Raw genomic sequence first — 22735 nt, forward strand, 5'->3', positions numbered from 1 at the left:
GTAGGGAGAACACAAGCAGGAGACCGCAGCACACTGAACTCTGATCATAGCTACAAGCAGCTGCGGTCTCCTGCGTTCTCCTGTGGAGAAGACTAGCGGCCCCACAGGTCAGGACCAGGACGCAGTCCTGATCGTGGGCACATACCCCTATTTCTGATCTGTGTATTTGTTCTAATCCCTCCGCTATAAAGTGTGACCGCCAACTTCTTTTCCTTTATTCTCATGTTTGAAGGGGTTTCCCCATGAATAAAGTTAATTTTAAAGTTCATTTTAATCAATAGATCTTGGAATAATAAGTTCCACAATTTAAAAAAAAAAGAAATGTTGCTGTACTGAGATAATCTTATATATGTGCCCCTGCTATGTACTGTGTAATGGCCGTGTCTGACCATACAGGAATACGGTCTGATCATACCACATCTCCTGTGCTGAGATAATCTTATATACAGTAATTGTCCCTGCTATGTGCTCTATAATGTTTTATTGTACATTGACATGGTCTGATCTCCTGGGCAGGGGAGGACACAAAAGAAAATAAACAGACATTACAGACATTACATCACAAATAATTCTTTATTTGAGGTAAAATATTTCTTAAAAACAGGGAAGGAAATGTTTTACCTCACAGTAAGAATTAGCTATGATCCCAGGCTGTAATGTCTGTATACTCTTTTGTGTCCCCTCGGCCCAGGAGATGGGGTATGATTAGACCATGTCCCTGTACAATCAGACATCTATTACACAGTACATGGCAGGGGCACATATATAAGAGTATCTCAGCACAGGAGATGTGGTATGATCAAACCATGTCCCTGTACGGTCAGACACAGTCATTTCAGAGTACATAGCAGGGGTACATATATAAGATTATCTCAGCACAAGAGCTGTGGTATGATCAGACCATGTCCCTGTACGGTCAGACATGGCCATTACACAGTACATAGAAGGGCACATATATAAGATTATCTCAGCATAGGAGATGTGGTATGGTCAGACCATGTCCCTGTACGGTCAGACACAGTTATTACACAGTACATAGCAGGGGCACATTTATAAGATTATCTCAGCACAGGAAATGTGGTATGATCACATCATGTCCCTGTACGGACAGACATGGCCATTACACAGTACATAGCAGGGGCACATATATAAGATTTTTTCAGCACAGGAGCTGTGGTATGATCAGACCATGTCCCTGTACGGTCAGACACATCCATTACACAGTACATAGCAGGGGCACATTTATAAGATTATCTCAGCACAGGAATATTTTATATCATACATCTATTTGTGGAAGTTATTATTATTCCAAGGTCTATTGATTAAAATCAACTTTATTTGTGCGAAAACCCCTTTAACTGCCAAGCTCTGTACCTTAATGCAGTGTTATCTGACAAGATTGTGCACTCATTGAGAGACTGCAACCATGCTACAGTATCTCATCACATTACAAGTGAATGGGGCTCCAGTGGCAACATGACAAGGCACAAAAAATCCAACAGGGTAGTATTGTGACTACTTGTATTGGACTGTGATGTCGCAGCAACACATAGCGAACTTTGGCAATGCAACCTGTGTTGCAGCCAAAATTGCCGCTTAGGTCTAGCCTAAGACAGTACTAACTGAAAATAGAGTTTTAGTTGATATAGCTCATGGATCATTCATGATACAAAGTGATTTTTTTTCATAGGTAGTAATAATGAAAATAACATAGCTTCTTATTATCATAAAGTGCAGTGTATTATGTACCTCTTTGGTTAATTGGGTCTTTGGCCACGTATGCCACATAATCTGTTGTATCCTAGCAAAGAAAAGGAAATAGGACAGATTGTGTCTCAGCTCATGTAATTTCACTTGGAATACATTGGACTTATACTTGAAAAATTGCTTACCACATCTCCTCCTGATGCAAAGGAAATTGCTTGCATGTGATGATTGGCAATAACCTGTAAAGAAAACACGTATGTTTGAGCAGAAGTGAATATATATGGATTCATTCCCTCTATCGGCATTGTCAGAGAGCATTGTACACTACACCATTACTCAATAGCATTGTGAACGCTACAAGAAAAGAGTAATATATTTACACATCATTCTATCAATTGGGGATGAGTAACCCTTAAGCGGGCTTTACACGCTGCGATCTCACTAGCGAGATCGCAAGCGATTTTATCCACCCTCGTTGGTTGTGCAACACAGGCAAATCACTGCCCGTCGCGCACAACCTCGCTTACCCCGTCAAACGGACTTACCTGTCCGGCGACGTCGCTCTGGCCGGTGAACCGCCTCCTTTCTAAGGGGGCGGTTTGTGCGGCGTCACTGCGACGTCACACGGCAGCCATCCAATAGAAGCGGAGGGTCGGAGATGAGCGGGACGTAAATATCCCACCCACCTCCTCCTTCCGCATTGCCGGTGGAGGCAGGTAAGGAGATGTTCCTCGCTCCTGCGGTGTCACACACAGCGATGTGTGCTGCCGCAGGAACGAGGAACAACATCGCTAATAACAGGTAAACGATTTTTTGTTTTAAGACGACCTCTCCGCTGCAAACGATTTTTGCTGCTTTTGCGATCGTTTTAGGTCGCACATAACTGTTACACGCTACGATATCGTTAATGACGCCGGATGTGCGTCACAAACAACGTGACCCCGACGATAATTCATTAACGATATCGTAGCGTGTAAAGCCTGCTTTTAGATGCAACGTCAGTGTTTCATCAGTGTTTTTGATCAGTTAGGTCTGTCTGTCAGTTTTTTCCATCAGAGCTGGAAGGAGTTTCAGCTGTTTTTCTTGGATATAAAAAAAATATTTTTATCAAACTTCTAAGATGAAACAGTCCCTGAAAATTGGATAGCCCATAATTGGCGTCTGAGTGTTGTCTAATTTTTTCACTGACTTTTAAACTTTCATTGGCATTTTTGATCCAACAATTAGATCAATATTGGACATAACTCCCTATTTTTGTGCAGAATAAAAATGGAATAAAAAGTGACCAAAAGATTGTAGTAGAAAAAAAAACAATGAAAATGTCAATTCATTCCACAAAAAAAGTAACCCACAGGCACGTCAGCAAAAAAAAAAGTAAGAAAAAAATAAAAAATGTACAGGTGTTAGAATATGGCAAAGCAAAAACAAATACATTTTTGTAAAATATGGTTTTTAGTGTACAAGAGTAGCAAAGCCTAAAAAACTATATGAAGTTAGTATTAGTGTGATCATACTGACCTAAGATATAAATCTATCTTATCACTTTTACAGCACGGTGAACAATTTAAAAAAAAAAAAAAAGAACCAATAATTAAATTCCTATTTTTTTTATCTACTCTACATCCGAAAAATACATGTAAAAAGTGATCAAAATATACTGTTCACCCCAAGATGGTACCAATAAAAAATAAGCACTTATACAGTTCTGTTGGCCAAAGAATAAAAAAGTTATAGCTCTCAAAATATTGTGATAAAAATAATTTTTTTGAATTAAAAAAAAAGCAATTTTAGCTTGTAAAAGTAGCAAAACGTTATAAAAACATAAATATTGTATTTCTGCAGTAGCACTAACCTGAAGCACTTATAAGGTCCTCTTATCACTTATCCTGAACAATGAATAGCATAGAAAAAATATAGTTCTTCAACTGCTGTTTTTATGTTTAATCTGCCTCCTCAAAAAAACAGAATAAGGGTAAGACCACATTTATTATCTGCTTTATGTTGGCAATTTATGGTGAGGTTTTTCCCCAAAAAATGTAAATCTAATGGAACCGCTGACTCTATTACTCACCTTAATGAGGAGGTTTGAGTCCCTTTAGACTGTTCTCTGTTCCGGAGTTGTCTCATTATTTTACTACACAAATGTCTGATCGACTACAGATGTGTGCTCGCCTAAAAAGATGCATACTAACGGAACAGATTCCAAAGTGACCCCATAGTGGTTCTATTGGAGGTTTCATCTGAATCACATTTTGTGGGGATTTAGATAGAAACCTTGATGTTAGTGTTCAGAGTAGAGCAGAGGATAAATATGAGCCAAACCTTACTGACAGCAAACAAAACATGTTTTGTACCCCAAAATCTTACAGAAAATCTTCAACTTGTCCAGAAAAAAACAAGAATTCATTCAGATCCATCATCTGTCAATGGAAATATAGGGGGTTTCAATGTTACAGGTAGCACAAAAGCCCCTGAAAATTCCAGTGAAATCTGAGCACCCAAATCCAAATGTCCCCCTTCTAAACACCACTATGCCTAAACTACAGTTATCATCCACATGATGGCATTACTGTAGTAGGGAGAGCTCACTTAAGGCTGTGGTTGCCGCTATGTTCATTGGCTTCATTAGAGCCTGCGTCCAAACTCCAACGAAATGGGATTTGTATTCTGTTGTGCATAATTTTCGGAGGCAGGCTTACAAGACGTCGTCGACTACGCCTTGCTGCCAGCCTCAGCAAGGGTATACAGGGGAAAATTAATGACCACTTCTGCCCCCATTTTTAAGAGCCGCCCTTATATGGAGACCGGTGACTGACCAGATACCTAAGATGAATTCCGGGCCGGAATTTTTTATTCTTAAATTTGGTTAGACCCGCCGATCTCACATATCTGTGAGTCTGCCCATCACTAATTTATACCATTATGATTTGTGAAAATAAAAAAATTTCAGCTAAAGAGATATTTTAGGGAAAAAAAAATGTATTTTATCATTTCATTTTGCCTTAATCCCTGTGTATCAGCAAAAGGGTTAAGAAACTTCTTGACAGGAGTTTTGAATAATCTTATACATTTTTTATCACTTTCTGGGGGGGGGGGGTTAGATACGGAGGCCTTTCAAAGTCACTTCAAAACTGAAAAGGTCCATAAAAAAAGATTTTAAAATTTGGAAAAAAAACTAACGAAAAATTGCTGATAAATGTTAAGTGCAAGTGCAAGTTTTTGGTGCAAAATAGGCCAGAATTCTGACACATTTAGCTGCATAAACATATCCCAATATATTAAGGTGGTCTGGAGTAAAGAGGAAATACTATACAAATACATTACTTACAATTCCCTTAATCCAAATTCTCACATGGATTTATATCATAAAACACAAAATTGTTACAAAAAAACAACTTGGAGGGAATCTGTGAACTACACCAACCCCCCAAACTGACAAACATTTATATGGGTTTGTTATTCTAAGAAGGATAGTGTCAAACACACAATTATTGAGCAATTTGTTGCTTCCTCAGTGAAAAATTGTTGGTTTAATTAATATGCAAGCAAGGCTTAAGTACTTTGGGATTGACAAAAGCCCTTTGCAAGCCTCAGCCTCCCTGGCTCTTCTGTCCAGCCCCACCTTTCTCTGCTCCACTGACTGTAGTAGCTGAGGAGCTGTCAGTGGAGTAGAGAAAACTGGGAGTAGCTGGAGACTAGAGCCAGGTAGGCTGAGGCTTCCAAAGTGCTCTGGGCACACCCAAAGCACTTAAGCTTTGTTTACATTTTAATTGAAACATCAACAGTTTGATTTAGTAAGGGCTCACTTCACTGTATTATCCTCCATCTTCTCCTGACATTTTGCTAGATTTCTCTGAAGCATGAGAATCGGATCATACTAAGCTGACACTCTGATCAATGTGTGACTGACATCATCTTTCTCTGATCAACATGAACATAGATAAAGTTTAGGGGGCTTGATCATTCTTAAAGATTCCCTTTAATAGTTGCCTAATTACAAAAATCGAGGGGCCCAAGAAGTAAGGTGTAATTGTGCATTTTGCTAAGTTATTGGGCTGCAAAGGGCCCATATATTATTCTTTGACAGGCTCCCTTTTCTATCTGTGCCTCCCAGTGTTTAAAACACTGTGTGAACTCATACAAAATTCTGTATGTACAGGTGCCTGGCACTAGATTATCTCATTTTCTGGATTAGCCAGATGTCATAGAAAAGTGTATGTAAATCTACTTGTAAAGGTAGCTAACCTCTAGGAACACATACAAATATTAAAGGGGCTGTCCACTACTTTTACATTGATGGTCTATCCTTAGGTTAGGTCATCAATATCTGATTGGCCGGGGTCCAACACCCCGTACCCCCACCGATCAGCTGTTCTCGGTCCCAGCAGCAGCAGCAAGTAGTCGGTAATCCTCAGTTCTGGTACTACTCTGTCTTCTGATAGTGGCAGAGGCCAAATACTGCACGTCCATCTCCCATTGTAATCAATAGAAGGCAGATGTGCAGTACTCGGCCGCGTCCACTATCACAAGACAAAGCAGCTCAAGAAGTAAGCATTTGTGGCCGCCGCCTTGACTGATGACAGCTGATCGGTGGGTGTGTGGGGTGTCGGATCCTGGCCAAGACCTTAATCACCTATCTTAAGTATAGGCCATCAATGTAAAAGTAGTGGACAACATCTTTAAATATTTTAAGCAGCTCCATCATTTAGATTATACAGTAGTAGATTAATGGATAATTAGCTACCTGTCGGGTGGTTGGTATACTGAGGTTCAGTCCCTCGACGGATATGTTTATAGCAATGCTTATTCCTGCAAACCGAAGATTACTCCTACCCAAGATTGAGCCCAGTGATTTATTGGGTGCCTTTAAAGAAAGAATAAAATATAAAACATGGCATGTTACATATTACAGCATTTCCCATCAAGAGGGTATTTATGATACTTTTCTTTATGATCAAACAAGTTATTCTTCCCACCTTCTTTTTCCAGGTCCCTCTCACTCCGGGGACAGCTTCATAAAGTCTGTTAATGGCTTCTCTGTGAGATAAAAATGAAGTAGCATAATTGTTAAATATAACAATTTTCATTACAAATAACTTAGAATACCAACAATGAAAACTGAGTGTCTACGTAATGTTTATGCAGAAGGTTTCCAAAGGTGAATGTGCCAAAACTCTAGCTAAATTCATGCCAGAAAACCGGTTGCCACGTCATAATGTGTCTCAGACATGTTATCCAAGTTACTTGACAAGTGATTTACCAAGGAATGACCTATATTGTCCCACTATGCTCCATTATTGCACCAAAGAAACCTACCTAATATCTTGTGTATAAAGGGTATGGTCGTGTCCACACATAGCATTTGTGCAGCATTTTTTCTGCAGCCCATAGCTGTTCACTTGGCAGTATAAACGCTGCATTTAAACCATATGTCTTGCTGCATTTTTGTTTCAGGGGGTTGTGGTATTCTTTAGGCCAGGTGCACACGTTGCGTTTTTTCATGTGTTTCCGCAGCGATTTGAGCTGCAGTATTTTAATGCAAAATTGCATGCGTTTTGGTTTCCAAGCAAAGTCTATGGAAACCTAGTGTTTTGCATGCTTTTTTGATGCGTAATGCATGTTTTTTTTACAAAATCAAAGCATGCGTTTTTGACATTATTGTGAGGGCAAACAGTTTCTAATTGCCCTCACATCCTTTCCGACATTAAAAAATGAGTCAAACAATACTTTTACTTTATTTTGAACATAATTATTCAATTGCTATAATAATTTTCGGTAAATTATCATTATAGTGTATGTTTTAAAGATTATTATTATTTTTCACATTTTTTTAAATTTTTTCCTACTGTTTAAATGTTCAAACTTTATTTATTTGTTTATTTGTGTTGAAAACGCATCTCAATTTAACCACTGAAACTGCATGTAAAACGCGGTTTAAACGCGGCAAAACGCTATAAAAACGCTTGCGTATTTCCTGCATTTATGTGGTCAAAACCAAATTTGACAATGACAATTTCTGCCAGAAGATGTGTTCATTTCTGCAGGTTACTGAACGCAACGTGCGCACATGGCCTTATGGGTTATTAGCTGGGTTTTCTGGTGCTGATTTCATGCGTGTTGTGTTCACAATTACATTTAAAAAATAGTTTTATTCATCAAAAATGCAGCAAAACACATTTACTGCATTTTTGTTATATTTTTGAACTTTTTCATTGCTTTCTATTGGTGAAAAAACAATGCAAAAAAACTGAAAAAAATGACATGCTGCAGATTTGTAAAATCTCAAAGCTTTTGCTAAAACTGTAAAAAAGAGCTTCTTATTTGCATAAAAAAGTGGCGCAAAAAAGTTGCATGTGAACATAGCCCCAAATTTATAAAACATGAGTTACTTTGATCAATTTAGCACATTTTCTATGTTCACACGCATCAGAAATGAAGCTGCATTTTAAAGCGCCAGCAAAAGCTATGAGATGTCAGAAAATGAACTTAGTGGTTGCAGTCTACATACAGAAAAGTGTCAGAAAGAAAAAATTAAAAAAAAGTCTTGGGCAAAATGTGCGGCACTTATCAGGGCATGTTGGAAGCAGGACGCCCACACATAGGTGGTGCAAAGGAAAAATTAAAAAACTAACAGGAAAAAAAAATGTTCTGTGACAGCAATCGGTGATTTCAGCCACTGACCAATACTTAGCACGGGTAGTGGGGGATGTTCAAGAAGCGGTAAAATGGGAAGGTAAATGAGGATAAGGTACAATACAGTGTCATTGACAGCAGGAACAAGGCGGTGACATAGTACCAGCATGAAGGCAGCTGGCATCTCAGCACATTGACAGCGGTTTTCTGGAAAGTAAGCTACGCTACAGAACAGCAATTCATATATTGGGCACAAAAGGGAATTACAAAAGGTTATCACCATCACTTGATTCACATAAGGGACTTTTGAACCACTATCATGAGAATTGGTGGGTATGCCAGTGGTCAGACCCCAGCTTGAGCATAGGTAATAAATGTATTTGGTGGGAAACCTTCATTAAATACATGTTTTTGTCATTACCAACCTTGTCACTTGGGTTCTTGTATTAAAATCAAGAGACCTCATGGAACGCTGAACTTCAATGCAACCCATGTACTACAAATTGAAACATAAGACAACAGAATATTAAAATTTGTTAAATTAAGCTACCAACTGAAAATGTAAAAATGACACTTTACAAACAAGTAAAATATATCTTTTCACTATTCTAAGTCCTGTTGTGTATAAATATGTGACTCTTCAGATTTTGTGTTATACCATGCCTGATGAAGAGACCTGAGTAGTCTCGAAAGTTTGCAATTATTACCATCTTTTCAGTTAGCCATTAAAAGGTATCAACCACTGAGGACTCTCTGTTCTTTTAAACAATTTTTTTAACTTTACAAACAGTCAATTAAACCTCTTTTTAAGATTTTTCTGTTAAGATGACATGTTCAAAATGATATAGTTGAAAATCCTAATTTAAATAAGATTGCACTGCAATACAAGGCAAGGTAAAAATCTAAGTCCCCCACCCCCGATATAACTTTTTAACCCAAAAAGAAGTACACCTGCATCTGAGTAAATTAAACATTGACAAATCCACCCGGGCAAGATGGTATTCATCCACGAATATTGAGGGAACTGAGCTCAGTAATCAAAGTAATTGACAGACCACTGTTTTATCTTTTTAGACTCGCTTGTAACAGGGTTGGTGCCTCAGGATTGGAGGATTGCTGATGTGGTAGCGATATTTAAGAAAGGTAAGAGGGTAGATCCAGGCAACTACCATCCAGTAAGCCTGTCATCAGTAGTATGCAAAGTTTTTGAGAGCATTTTAAGGGATGACATGCAAAAATATATTGCAGAAAATAATATAATAACTGACGGACTGCATGGATTCATGAAAGATAAGTCGTGTCTAACCAACCTGTTGGGGTTCTATGAGGGGGTAAGTGCAAACCTGGATATTGGTAATGCAGCTGATGGGATTTATTTGGACTTTGCAAACGTATTTGATACTGTGCCACATAATAGCCTTATACTAAAGCTCCAGAAGCAAGGACTAGGGGAAACTATATGCAACTGGGTAAGGAGCTGGCTAAAAGATAGGAAACAAACAGTAGTCATAAATGGTACATTCTCTAAATGGGCTATAGCCAGCAGTGTGGTGCCGCAGGGATCTGTGCTAGGACCGATTCTTTTTAATCTCTTTATTAATGACTTTGTGGATGGGATTGATAGTAAAGTGTCAGTCTTTGCTGATGACACCAAACTATGTAGGATATTAAAAACTGACCTTGATAGTACAATATTACAAAAAAATCTGGATAAGATGTCAGAATGGTCAGATACTTGGCAAATGAAATTTAATATTGATAAATGTAAAGTAATGCACTTAGGACGGAGTAATCCCATAGCTGCGTATACATTAAATGGAAGTAAACTAGGGACTACAGAACAGGAGAAGGACTTGGGTATTCTCATTACAAATAAGATGAGCACAGTACTCAATGTCAGGCAGCAGCTGCTAAAGCAAATAAGATTTTAGGGTGTATAAAAAGAGAGATTGGATCCCGTGATCCCAACGTATTGTTACCTCTCTGTAAATCCCTTGTAAGGCCGCATCTGGAATATGGGATCCAGTTTTGGGGTCCACATTTTAAAAAGGACATTCAGGAGTTAAGGTCCATTTACACACAATGACAACAAGATGTCGTTGGGGTCACGGAATTTGTGACACACTTCCTTTCTCGTTAGCGATGTCGTTGCGTATAACACCTACGAGTGAGTGTTAATGATCAAAAATACTCACCTAATCGTTGATTGTTGACACGTCGTTTATTTTCATAATATTGTTGGGCGTTGTGGACGCAGGTTGTTTGTCGTTCCTGAGGCAGCACACTTTGCTACGTGTGACACCCCAGGAACAATGAATAACACCATACCTGCGTCCTCCGGCAACGAGGTGGGCGTGTCTTTCCTTCGGCTGCTCTCCGCCCCTCTGCTTCTATTGGCCGCCTGCTGTGTGACGTCGCTGTGATGCCGCACGAACTGCCCCCTTAGAAAAGAGGCAGTTTGCCGGCCACAGCGACATTGCTAAGCAGGTAAGTATGTGTGACGGGGACTAACGATATTGTGCGCCACGGGCAGCAATTTGCTCGTGACACACAAACGACGGGGACAGGTTGAAAAAGATGGATTTGTTTCGCTTAGAAAAAAGACGTCTCAGAGGAGATGTCATTTATATGTATAAATACATGTGTGGTCAATACAAAGGACGGCACAGGACTTATTCCTTCCAAAGACAATACTAAGGACCAGGAAGCATTCACTGAGAGTAGAAGTAAAATGATTCTTTTGGGACTTTGGTTGGGACAGGACCTATAATCCTGCCCTCAATCGGTTGATTAGCTAGGCCGTTGGTTCCGTTCCTGGCTTCAGGGTCCGAGTACCCCCTCTGTGCACGGTTTCCGGTCGGGTCTCCGGTGTCGGTACCGGCGGACTCCAACCCTGTCCCGGTCCACCTCGGATTTGCCGAGCTGTCTTTCTGTCTCCTGCTGACGGAGACCACCGTCTGCCATGTAGCCAAGGTGTCAGGGCTCCGACCCTGGCACCTGTCAACTTGACACCTCCAACTTGCACTTGAACGTTAACTCATCTGCCTGTTTTTCCCGCCCCGGGCTGTCCAGACCCCTAGGTGGGCATTCCCTAACCGCCTGGTCCCACCCACTGGTGTGCCTGTCTTGCTCTGAGGGGGGTGACTAGGGTTTCAGGTTGGCTGTATGTAACCCTGTGTGGGAAGGTGTTATGCGGGGGCCTAATGTGTGACTACCTGGTTTTGCCAGGGCGTCACATTCGTCCTTCGTTTAATACAGACCGTCCGCGGGCTGTCCAACCACCAGCATTTATTTAAGTGGAACTGAAAAGTAGAAAAAGAGGAACAGTTTATAAGTATATTAACATTAATACATTGTTTTTTCTTTCCTTACGGGAGGCACATTGTTTAAATGTTTCACATTTAAATCGGGACGGGACGGACCGGGTCCTTCTCACCGCACCCCCACCCAAAACAACCTGCCCCCTGGTGCCACCACTAAGCACTGGTGCACACCCCTTGCCCAAGTCCAGAACAAGTCCGGGTGTTGCCCTTGCGGGCCGGGTAAAAAGTTCCTTACCCGGCAGTCTTTTGTCACAGGCCCCAAGTCCGGGACCACTGGTCTGGAGGGTAGTCACCGGTCTTAATGGTGACTGGGCCTCGGCCTACTCTACCGCAGGCCCTTCCTCCAATCAGCCTCTCCAGAGACTGCTGCAGGGTGAGAAGGGTGGTCAGGGACTATTTACAAGGCCCAATAGTTATTGGGTTGGCTTTCCAGTTCAAAGCCGTGGTCCATTTTTTTTTTTTAAAACTTTCAACTGTAAAACGGTGAACAGTCCCAACAGGGACTTGTATAACTGGGGTAGCCGGGGTTCCGCTACCTTAACTTCTTAATCAGGTGAATTATTCGGTCAATTGGGATTCATCAACACACACACACAAGACTATGTACACAGCAAGAGGGCACCACTCACTAGACGTCAGTTTCCCTATATCTAAGGGGTGGCCGTCCCAAGTTGGGGCGTGTGGACCGTCTTAGCCCCCTACTCTCACTGGGTCTGATGGGGTAGAGTGAATTATGGGTTCCTCTGCCCTAATGTCAGGTACAGCTGGCAGGGATCTACGGGGGTGTGGTGTAGGTGCAAGTGCTTCCCTGGGTGCAGGTGGTGGTGTATTGCTGACAGGCCTCTCTGGCTCCATATCTTCCACAGGTTGTGGGAACATTATCACGCGAACAATCACCGCTCCATTCTGCATAGGCCAATCAGCCGGGAAATCACCCATGATGGTGTGGATCACCTCTTTCGCCTTCTCCGCACCCTGAGTGGGAGCGTGAACCTTCTCCGCCATCTTCAGAGGTTCTGGATACTTCTTCAGGTGGTCCCTGAAAACAGTGGCCTAGTCTTCCCCTGGTCACGACTGACGAGGTACGTTTTTTGATCCCCACATCCAGTGGGTTGGACAACATAAGGGGTCTTCTCTCACTGGTCATCCAGCTTGTACAGTCTTCTCTTCCTCTTTAGTACTAGATCTCCAGGTTCAAAGGGGGCAGCCTGGACTCATCTGTTGAAACGCTGCTCCTGCTTCTCCCTGCTCTGGCGCAGGTTTCTTTCTACGTATTCTTGGATCTGCCGGTACTGTTTCTGGTGCTTTGCATCCCAATTGGCAGTTGGGGAAATAGTCTCAGGCACTTCAACATCCAATTCCAGATCTACCGTCAATCTCCCGGGCCTTGCCCTCATCAAGTATGCGGGTGTACATTTAGTGGAACTGCTAGGGATATTATTGTACATGTCCACCAAGTCGGGCAGCTTTTCAGGCCACAGGTTCCGCTCCTCAAGAGGCAGGGTCTTGAGAAGGTTGGGACCAGATGGTTCATTTTCTCGCACATCCCGTTAGTCTCAGCATGATAGGGCGTTGTCCGGATCTTCTGACATCCATACAAGTTGCAGAATTCTTGGAAGATCTCCACTTCAAAGGCAGGGCCCTGGTCTGTAAGCACCTTCTCCGGGTAACCATGCGGCTGTCAGAAGTATGTCTGAAAGACCGTTGCTGCGGTACGAGCTGTTAAGTCCTTGACGGGCACCACCACCATGAACCTGGAGTAATGGTCCACGATGGTAAGGGCATACGTGTAGCCGCTCCGGCTGGGCTTGAGCTTGATGTGGTCCAAGGCAAAGAGCTCCAACAGCTGATGGGTAATGATTGGCTGTAACAGGGTCTGACTGGTTCCATCCCGTCTTCTTAACGCGCAGGGACCACACTCCCTGCACCATGCCTCAATAGACTCTCTCATCCCGCTCCAGTAGAAGCACTCCCTCAGTAGCATTTCCAACTGCTTCCAGCCAAAATGTCCAGCTCCATCGTGATAAGCCTTCAAGACCACAGGTACATACGCCTGTGGTACCACGAGCTGGCATACTTTCTTGTGTGTCTTCGGGTTAGTTAGCCCTCTATACAGCTTGCCTTGCTGCAGGTACAGGCGGTCTCTTTCCTTCCACAGCCGCTGTGCTTCTGCGGGGGCAGTGGGTGCCAACCTGGAACTATTTTCAGAGACCATCATCTTGACTAACTGGACCGCAGGCTCCTGGTCTTGGGCCTCTTGCCACCCATGGCGGGGTAACGGGTCGAAGGTTGCCTGCTGCTGGCCAATGTATGGCTTTTCGTCTTTTCCGTCCTCAGGCTGATGGAACGCAGGTAGTTCAATTTCTTCTAGTTCATCTTCATCCAACCCTCCATCAGGTAAGTGCAGCATCCGGGACAACGCATCCGCATTGGTATTCTTGCGGTCTGTACTTGATGGTGAAATCATAGTTCGCTAGCCGGGCCACCCAGCGTTGTACCAGGGCCCCTAGCTTCACTGTGTCCAGGTAAGTCAGAGGGTTATTGTCCGTATAGGCCGTGAACTTCGCGGATGCTAGGTAATGCTTAAACCTCTCTGTTATCGCCCAGACGAGTGCCAAGAACTCCAACTTGAAGGAGCTGTAATTCTCGGGATGTCTTTCCGTCGGCCGGAGCTTCCTGCTTGCATAAGCAATCACCTTCTCCCTGCCATCTTGCAACTGGGACAGGACAGCACCCAAGCCCACATTGCTGGTGTCCATGTAGAGAATGAACGGGAGACCATATTTGGGGTAGGCCAGGATCTCTTCTCCGGTTAAGGCCGACTTCAGCTGCTGAAAGGACTCTTCGTGCTTTTCACCCCAGGCAAGCGGGGGCCTAGGAGCCCTGCCATTCTTAGTTTGACCCACTAGGAGGTCTTGCATGGGGGCTGCCATTTTGGTGTAGCCCTTGATGAAGCGGCAGTAGTATCCCACCAGGCCCAGGAACTGCCTCACTTCTTTAGCTGTGGTAGGCTTCGGCCAACTCTGGATGGCTGTGATTTTCTCGGAGTCCAGTGCCACACTTTCGGCACTCACCACATGCCCGAGGTACTGCACTTTGGGCTTCAGCAGATGGCACTTGGAGGGCTTCAGTTTCATCCCGTATTTGGAGAGAGCTTCAAACACTTCAGCAAGGTGTTCCAAATGGGCCTCATATGTCCTGGAGTAGACGATGACGTCATCCAAATATAACAGGACCATTTCAAAATAATTCCGAGATCCCAAACAGCACTAAATCAGCCTCTGGAAGGTTCCTGGCACATTGCACAGCCCAAAAGGCATGTGTTACGGTTGCTGCGAGCACTGGAGACTATGTCCAGATTTCTTGCTACTGCACATGTGCGAGCGCTGGAGACTAAGTCCAGATTTCTTGCTACTGCACATGTGCGAGCGCTGGAGACTAAGTCCAGATTTCGTGCTACTGCACATGTGCGAGCGCTGGAGACTAAGTCCAGATTTCGTGCTACTGCACATGTGCGAGCGCTGGAGACTAAGTCCAGATTTCTTGCTACTGCACATGTGCGAGCGCCGGAGACTAAGTCCAATCTTGGAGCCATTGCACATGTGTGGGTGACATCATCGCTGACACGAGGTCACATGTCTCTGACACCTTCTATGCCGATTGGTCGCTGGTCATGTGCTTGTGACGTCTTGCTCGGTGATAGGCCAGCATGACGTCACTCCTGTCGTTCTGGCAGCGGATTGGCTCTGGTGTCCTCCATCTTGGATGAGGCACAGAGTCTATATAAGACCCTGACACACGCCGCATGGTGCTCCGTCCTCTTGGTTCATGCATATGAGTAGACGCTCTGTGCGCGTTCCTCTAGGCATTCCTCTGTCTATGCTAGGTGAGCGCTACCGGCAGGGTAGCGTTCTTATACCTTACAGCTTCGGCTGCTGTCCGTATCCTTACCTCTTAGGGGAGCGGACATAGGCAGGTGCCTGAGGCACATGGTCTGGCTGGGCCTTGTGATTCTACTCGTAGGTGGACGTTGCCGCTAGGGTAACGTTCCTTATACTGCGTCTGGCAGTTGTTCGTATCCTCGCACACTAGGGGAGCGAACAGAGGTAGGAGCTTTGTGCGGCTTACGCTGCTGTTTGTCTCTTTTGCACCACTAGAAGAGCGGACCTAGGCAGGTGCCATATCTAGTGGTTCGTGTCCTCGCACACTAGTGGAGCGAACGCAGGTAGGAGCTTTGTGCGGCTTACGCTGCTGTTCGTCTCTTTTGCACCACTAGAAGAGCGGACCTAGGTAGGTGCCATTTTGCACACATTGCCTTTGTCTCTGTGATTGTTAACAGAGATCATTCCACACACCCTCCAAGTAAGGGAGGAATTGCTTTACTTACTTATTATATCCTTCTGTGAGTTAACAGAGGTATTGCACTCTGCCATAGTCTGCAGCAAAGTCTTTGCACGGTGGACCCTGACTGTCTGATACTCCTTTCGGTTATTATCAGACAGCCCCCCGTAACATTAGGACTGAGCCAAGGGTCTGGCAGTTATGGCAGAATATCAGCAGTTACACCGTTACATACAAGTACTTGAGTCACGGCTCAAGAGTATAGAGGATAAACCTCAGACCATGGTGACATCTGCACATGATCCTCGACTTGCTCTGCCAAACAGATATTCTGGCGATGCCAGATCATGTCGTGGTTTCATTAGTCAGTGTCAGATACACCTAGAGGTCAACTCTTCTCGCTTCTCTACGGAGAGGTCCAGAGTAGGCTTTATCATCTCATTACTTCAGGACAAAGCCTTAGAATGGGCGACTCCCCTATGGGAGCGCTCTGATGTGGTTACTCTGAGACATCAAGACTTTCTTGATGCTCTTAAGGCGGTATTCATGGGTCCGCAGGTTACCCATGATGCGGCCCTGAGACTGTTAGATCTATCTCAGGGTTCGTTATCCACTAGTTCTTATGCCATTGCTTTTAGAACTCTGGTGGCAGAACTAGATTGGCCAGAGAAGGTGTTGATTCCTATCTTCTGGAGAGGGTTGGCAGGCTATGTCAAGGATGCCCTTGCTACTCGTGAGGTCCCTGCTTCTCTGGAGGACTTGATCACAGTTGCAACGAGGATCGATGTACGCCATAAGGAACGTAGACTCGAGGTCTCTTCCTCACGCCCTAAGCATCGGGCTATTCCAGTTGTTGAGGGTCCACTACCATCTTCCTCAGCATCTGAAACATCTCCCACTCCTATGGAGTTAGGTCATACGTTCTCCAGACTACGCAAGTCTGGTCCTCCTATATGTTACGTATGTCGTCAGGCTGGGCACTATGCCAACAAGTGTCCTAGTCGTCAGGGAAACTCCCTGGCCTAGTAACCATTAGAGGGGGGTTACTAGAGACGTCTTCTGCACCCTCTAAGTGTTGTATCCCAGGTCAGCTCTCGTTATCTGAGAATACATGGCCTATTATGGCTTTTGTGGATTCCGGAGCTGACGGGATTTTTGTGTCCTCAGGATTTGTAAAGGGACACAATATTCCCTCTATCATGTTAGAGGCGCCTATTCCTGTCCGTGTTGTTAATGGAACTATGTTGTCTGACTCCATTACATTGAGGACAGTTCCCTTGCGCCTTTCCCTGTCTCAGGGTCACATAGAGGAGATTTCTTTTCTTGTTTTGCCTGAGGGTATAGACGACGTCCTTCTGGGTCTTCCATGGCTTCGGACTCATGCTCCTCACATTGACTGGGAGTCTGACAGCATTATTAGTTGGGGTTCGAAATGTCAGTCCCGATGTCTTCCCTTACCACCTAAGGTCGTTGCGGTTGCATCAACTGATCTCTCTCCCATACCTACACCCTATTTGGATTTCGCTGACGTGTTCTCCAAACAGGGTGCTGAGGTTCTTCCACCCCATAGGCCGTATGACTGTGCCATAGACCTTATCCCAGGTTCGGTTCCACCTAAAGGCAGGGTTTACCCCCTGTCGATACCTGAGTCGGAGGCCATGTCGACCTATATAAGAGAGAGTTTAGAGAAGGGGTTCATTCGTAAGTCTGTCTCTCCCGCGGGAGCTGGGTTTTTCTTTGTTCGGAAGAAAGAGGGTGATTTGCGTCCCTGCATAGATTACAGGGGTCTCAACGCAATCACAATAAAGAACAAATACCCATTACCTTTAATTTCGGAGCTCTTTGACAGACTGAGAGGAGCTCAAGTTTTTACGAAGTTGGATCTGCGGGGTGCGTATAACTTGGTACGAATTCGAAAGGGTGACGAATGGAAGACCGCTTTTAACACCCGAGACGGTCACTATGAATACCTCGTCATGCCTTTTGGGTTATGTAATGCACCCGCAGTATTTCAGGACTTCGTAAACGATGTGTTCAGGGATTTACTGTTATCCTCAGTAGTGGTGTATCTGGACGACATCCTGATTTTTTCTCCTGATCTGGAGACTCATCGTCAGGATGTCGTTCGTGTCCTTTCCCGTTTAAGGGAGCACTCATTGTTTGCTAAACTCGAGAAATGTGTATTCGAGCAGTCCTCATTGCCTTTTTTGGGTTACATTATCTCACAAGAGGGTCTGGCTATGGATCCTGCGAAGCTCTCTGCTGTCCTGCAATGGTCCGAACCTCATTCCTTGAAGGCGGTGCAACGCTTCTTAGGATTCATAAATTATTACAGGCAGTTCATACCCCATTTTTCTACTTTGGTGGCCCCTTTGGTGGCCTTGACTAAGAAAGGTGCTAATCCCAAAGCCTGGTCTACTGAGACATCTCAGGCTTTTGAGGCAGTAAAAAGACACTTTTCAACTGCTCCCGTTCTTCAAAGACCCGATGAGAATAAGCCCTTCCTCTTAGAGGTTGATGCCTCTTCAGTGGGTGCTGGTGCGGTCTTGTATCAAAAGAACGGTGCAGGTAGAAAAAGGCCGTGTTTCTTCTTTGCTAAAACCTTTTCACCGGCAGAGAGAAACTATACCATTGGGGATAGGGAACTGCTCGCCTTGAGATTAGCCTTGGAGGAGTGGCGTCACTTGCTGGAAGGAGCGAAACATCCTTTCCAGGTCTATACAGACCATAAGAATCTGACGTACTTACAAACCGCTCAGCGTCTGAATCCTCGCCAAGCCCGCTGGTCCTTGTTTTTCTCCCGCTTTCACTTCTCCATCAACTATCTGTCTGGGAGTAAGAATAACAAGGCAGACGCCCTGTCTCGCTCTATGCTTTCTACCCAGGAAGAGATTGACGAACCTCGTCTTATCCTTCCCTCCAGGGTTTTTCATACGCTCTCCCCTGTGACGTTAGACCAAATCCCACCGGGCAAGACCTTTGTTCCGCCTGATCGACAGAATGATATACTGTCATGGGCCCACACCTCAAAGGTGGGTGGGCATTTTGGTATTAGGCGGACACGAGAGTTACTGGAGAGGTGGTATTGGTGGCCACACTTAGCCAGCCACGTCAAGAGATATGTCGGTTCCTGCTACTCGTGTGCTCGCAACCGTCCATTACGGCAGAGACCGGCTGGGCTCTTGCATCCTTTACCAGTGCCAGATAGACCATGGGAGGTGGTAGGCATGGACTTTGTGGGTGATCTTCCATGTTCACAGGGATATAGATTTGTGTGGGTCATTACGGACCATTTCTCCCGGATGGTTCATCTCGTACCGTTATCGAGAATCCCATCTTCCAGGGTACTAGCCAAACTATTCCTCAAGCATGTCTTTAGGCTTCACGGGATGCCAGATCGTATCATTTGTGATAGAGGCCCGCAATTTACTTCCCGTTTCTGGCGAGATCTTTGTAGCCTTCTGCAAATTGAGTTGAATCTCTCTTCGGCATACCATCCGGAGACTAATGGTTTGGTTGAACGTACCAATCAATCTATGATTATATACCTTCGACACTTTGTTGCTGAGAACCACGATAACTGGTCCTCCCTCCTACCCTGGGCAGAATTTGCCCTTAACAATTCGCTGGCTGAGGCCACTGGGCAGACACCGTTCGTACTCAATAATGGGCAACACCCTAGGGTACCGGTACCGTTTCCCGCTGCTGCACCTCCTCCTCTTGTGGCCGACTGGGCAACTAATGCCAGAGAGGTTTGGGATCGGACTCAAGAGTCGATCCAAGCAGCTAAGGACCGTATGAAGACGGTGTCCGATAGGTTTCGTCGCCCGGCTCCTGTCTTTTCTCCAGGGGACTTTGTGTGGCTCTCTGCAAAACACGTGAGACTTAGAGTGAGCTCTGTCAAATTTGCTCCTCGCTTCCTGGGTCCTTATGAGGTTCTTCGACAGGTAAATCCTGTAGTCTATCAATTGAAGTTACCTGTCCATCTTAGGATTCATGACAAATTCCATGTCTCACTGCTAAAGCCGGCTATTTTACCTCACGCTCGTGAAGTGCACTCTCCTGCCTCTGATTCCTCTCGCTCTAGCTATGAGGTACGAGCCATAGTTGGTTCTAAGATGGTTAGAGGGCGCAGGTTCTTCTTGATAGATTGGGAGGGCTATGGCCCGGAACATCGCTCTTGGGAGCCTGAGGAGGCTGTCCATGCTCCCGACTTAGTTGCCGATTACCTGCGTCGCCGGGAGGGGGGCCCTTGAGGGGGAGGTACTGTTACGGTTGCTGCGAGCACTGGAGACTATGTCCAGATTTCTTGCTACTGCACATGTGCGAGCGCTGGAGACTAAGTCCAGATTTCGTGCTACTGCACATGTGCGAGCGCTGGAGACTAAGTCCAGATTTCGTGCTACTGCACATGTGCGAGCGCTGGAGACTAAGTCCAGATTTCTTGCTACTGCACATGTGCGAGCGCCGGAGACTAAGTCCAATCTTGGAGCCATTGCACATGTGTGGGTGACATCATCGCTGACACGAGGTCACATGTCTCTGACACCTTCTATGCCGATTGGTCGCTGGTCATGTGCTTGTGACGTCTTGCTCGGTGATAGGCCAGCATGACGTCACTCCTGTCGTTCTGGCAGCGGATTGGCTCTGGTGTCCTCCATCTTGGATGAGGCACAGAGTCTATATAAGACCCTGACACACGCCGCATGGTGCTCAGTCCTCTTGGTTCATGCATATGAGTAGACGCTCTGTGCGCGTTCCTCTAGGCATTCCTCTGTCTATGCTAGGTGAGCGCTACCGGCAGGGTAGCGTTCTTATACCTTACAGCTTCGGCTGCTGTCCGTATCCTTACCTCTTAGGGGAGCGGACATAGGCAGGTGCCTGAGGCACATGGTCTGGCTGGGCCTTGTGATTCTACTCGTAGGTGGACGTTGCCGCTAGGGTAACGTTCCTTATACTGCGTCTGGCAGTTGTTCGTATCCTCGCACACTAGGGGAGCGAACAGAGGTAGGAGCTTTGTGCGGCTTACGCTGCTGTTTGTCTCTTTTGCACCACTAGAAGAGCGGACCTAGGCAGGTGCCATATCTAGTGGTTCGTGTCCTCGCACACTAGTGGAGCGAACGCAGGTAGGAGCTTTGTGCGGCTTACGCTGCTGTTCGTCTCTTTTGCACCACTAGAAGAGCGGACCTAGGTAGGTGCCATTTTGCACACATTGCCTTTGTCTCTGTGATTGTTAACAGAGATCATTCCACACACCCTCCAAGTAAGGGAGGAATTGCTTTACTTACTTATTATATCCTTCTGTGAGTTAACAGAGGTATTGCACTCTGCCATAGTCTGCAGCAAAGTCTTTGCACGGTGGACCCTGACTGTCTGATACTCCTTTCGGTTATTATCAGACAGCCCCCCGTAACAGCATGCTGTTGAACTCACAGAGACCCATCGGGGTAGCGAAAGCAGTCTTCTCCCAGTCTTCTTCTGCGACGGACACCTGCCAGTAACCGCTGGTAAGGTCAAGAGTTGAGAAGTAATTTGCTGTTCTCAGTGCAGCCAATGACTCCTCAATACGGGGAAGAGGGTACGCATCCTTGTGAGTTATCTGGTTAAGTATTTTGTTAATCTACTCATCCTCATAGTGCCTTCCTTTTTCTTCACTAGGACCAATGGAGCTGCCCGCCCAGGGACTGCAAGTATCACGAATGACCCCTGCCTCCTTCATGCTCCTCAACATGTCCTTGGCGCACTGGTAATGCGCAGGTGGGATCGGCCTGTATCTTTCCTTGATGGGTGGATGTGTACCAGTGGGAATGTGGTGTTGGACCCCCTTGATCCTCCCGAAATCTAACGGGTATTTACTGAATACCTGCTCATACTCTCGCACTACCCTGTACACCCATCCCTTGTGGTGTGCAAGTGTGGAGTTGGTGCCTACGTGTAACTCTTGACACCATTTTTCTAACTGCTTTGGTGAGTTATCACTATCTGGCTGTGATGCAGTGATAGTGGAGGCTGCTGCTTGGATGGCATCAGTGTCTGCGATGAATAGTTTAGCAATAGTGGCGTAACGAGGTAGGATTGGCCCTTGGCCTCAGTGGTTGCTCGTTTAAAGGACACCGGCGGGAATAATGACCAGTCTTGTTGCACTTGTAGCAGACAGGCTGTCCATACCGGTTGTTGTTGTTTCTTCTCCGCTGCATCCAGGGGACTGTCGGCGAGCTGGATCTTCTCTGCTGGCTTGGCCTTCGGTGGTATCTGTAAGGTGGCGAGGATCCTGGTGATGTCATCACTCAGACGCTGAACTTACGATGATAAGTCCTCCGGACTGCTGTGGGTGCCATCAGGGCCAACAAGAGAGGCGCTACTGAGACGTCCACGGTGTCAGCCGGTCAAGATGGCAGGTCAGGGGCACTGGCTTCAGATGTCTGTAATGCCTTAATGGCCCGGTATTTTAGGACCGCAAAGCTCAAGTCTGAATGTTCTAGGGACCACAGACGCAGCTGCTTGCGGTCTTCAGCGGATCCTAGCCCCTGCAGGAACTGTCCCACTAGCATTTTGTTGCTCTCGGCCTCATTAATGGAGTCCTTCTGTTTCAACGTATGTAGGGCAGCCTGTAGCCTCAAGGTGTAGTCCTGAATGCTGTCCTGAGGACGCTGTCGGCAATTATAAAAATGCATCCGCAATTCCTCTTCGATACGGGTTTCGAAAGCGACCTGCAGTTTGTCAAAAATGGC

General features: G+C 45.3%; 1 protein-coding gene across 1 annotated transcript in view; it reads right to left on the bottom strand.

The window, feature by feature from the left end:
• The window catches only part of SHC2 (SHC adaptor protein 2), a 145932-nt gene that overhangs the window by 66948 nt on the left and 56249 nt on the right, over nucleotides 1-22735 (bottom strand). Inside the window, exons 2-6 of the mRNA XM_075314529.1 lie at nucleotides 8766-8836; nucleotides 6684-6744; nucleotides 6452-6571; nucleotides 1893-1946; nucleotides 1750-1801 (exon numbers count right to left, since the gene is read on the bottom strand). Coding sequence (XP_075170644.1) covers nucleotides 1750-1801; nucleotides 1893-1946; nucleotides 6452-6571; nucleotides 6684-6744; nucleotides 8766-8836 — 358 coding nt within the window. The remainder of the gene's footprint in view (nucleotides 1-1749; nucleotides 1802-1892; nucleotides 1947-6451; nucleotides 6572-6683; nucleotides 6745-8765; nucleotides 8837-22735) is intronic.

The sequence above is a fragment of the Anomaloglossus baeobatrachus genome, chromosome 1 (genome assembly GCF_048569485.1).
Source record: "Anomaloglossus baeobatrachus isolate aAnoBae1 chromosome 1, aAnoBae1.hap1, whole genome shotgun sequence".
NCBI lineage: Eukaryota > Metazoa > Chordata > Amphibia > Anura > Aromobatidae > Anomaloglossus > Anomaloglossus baeobatrachus.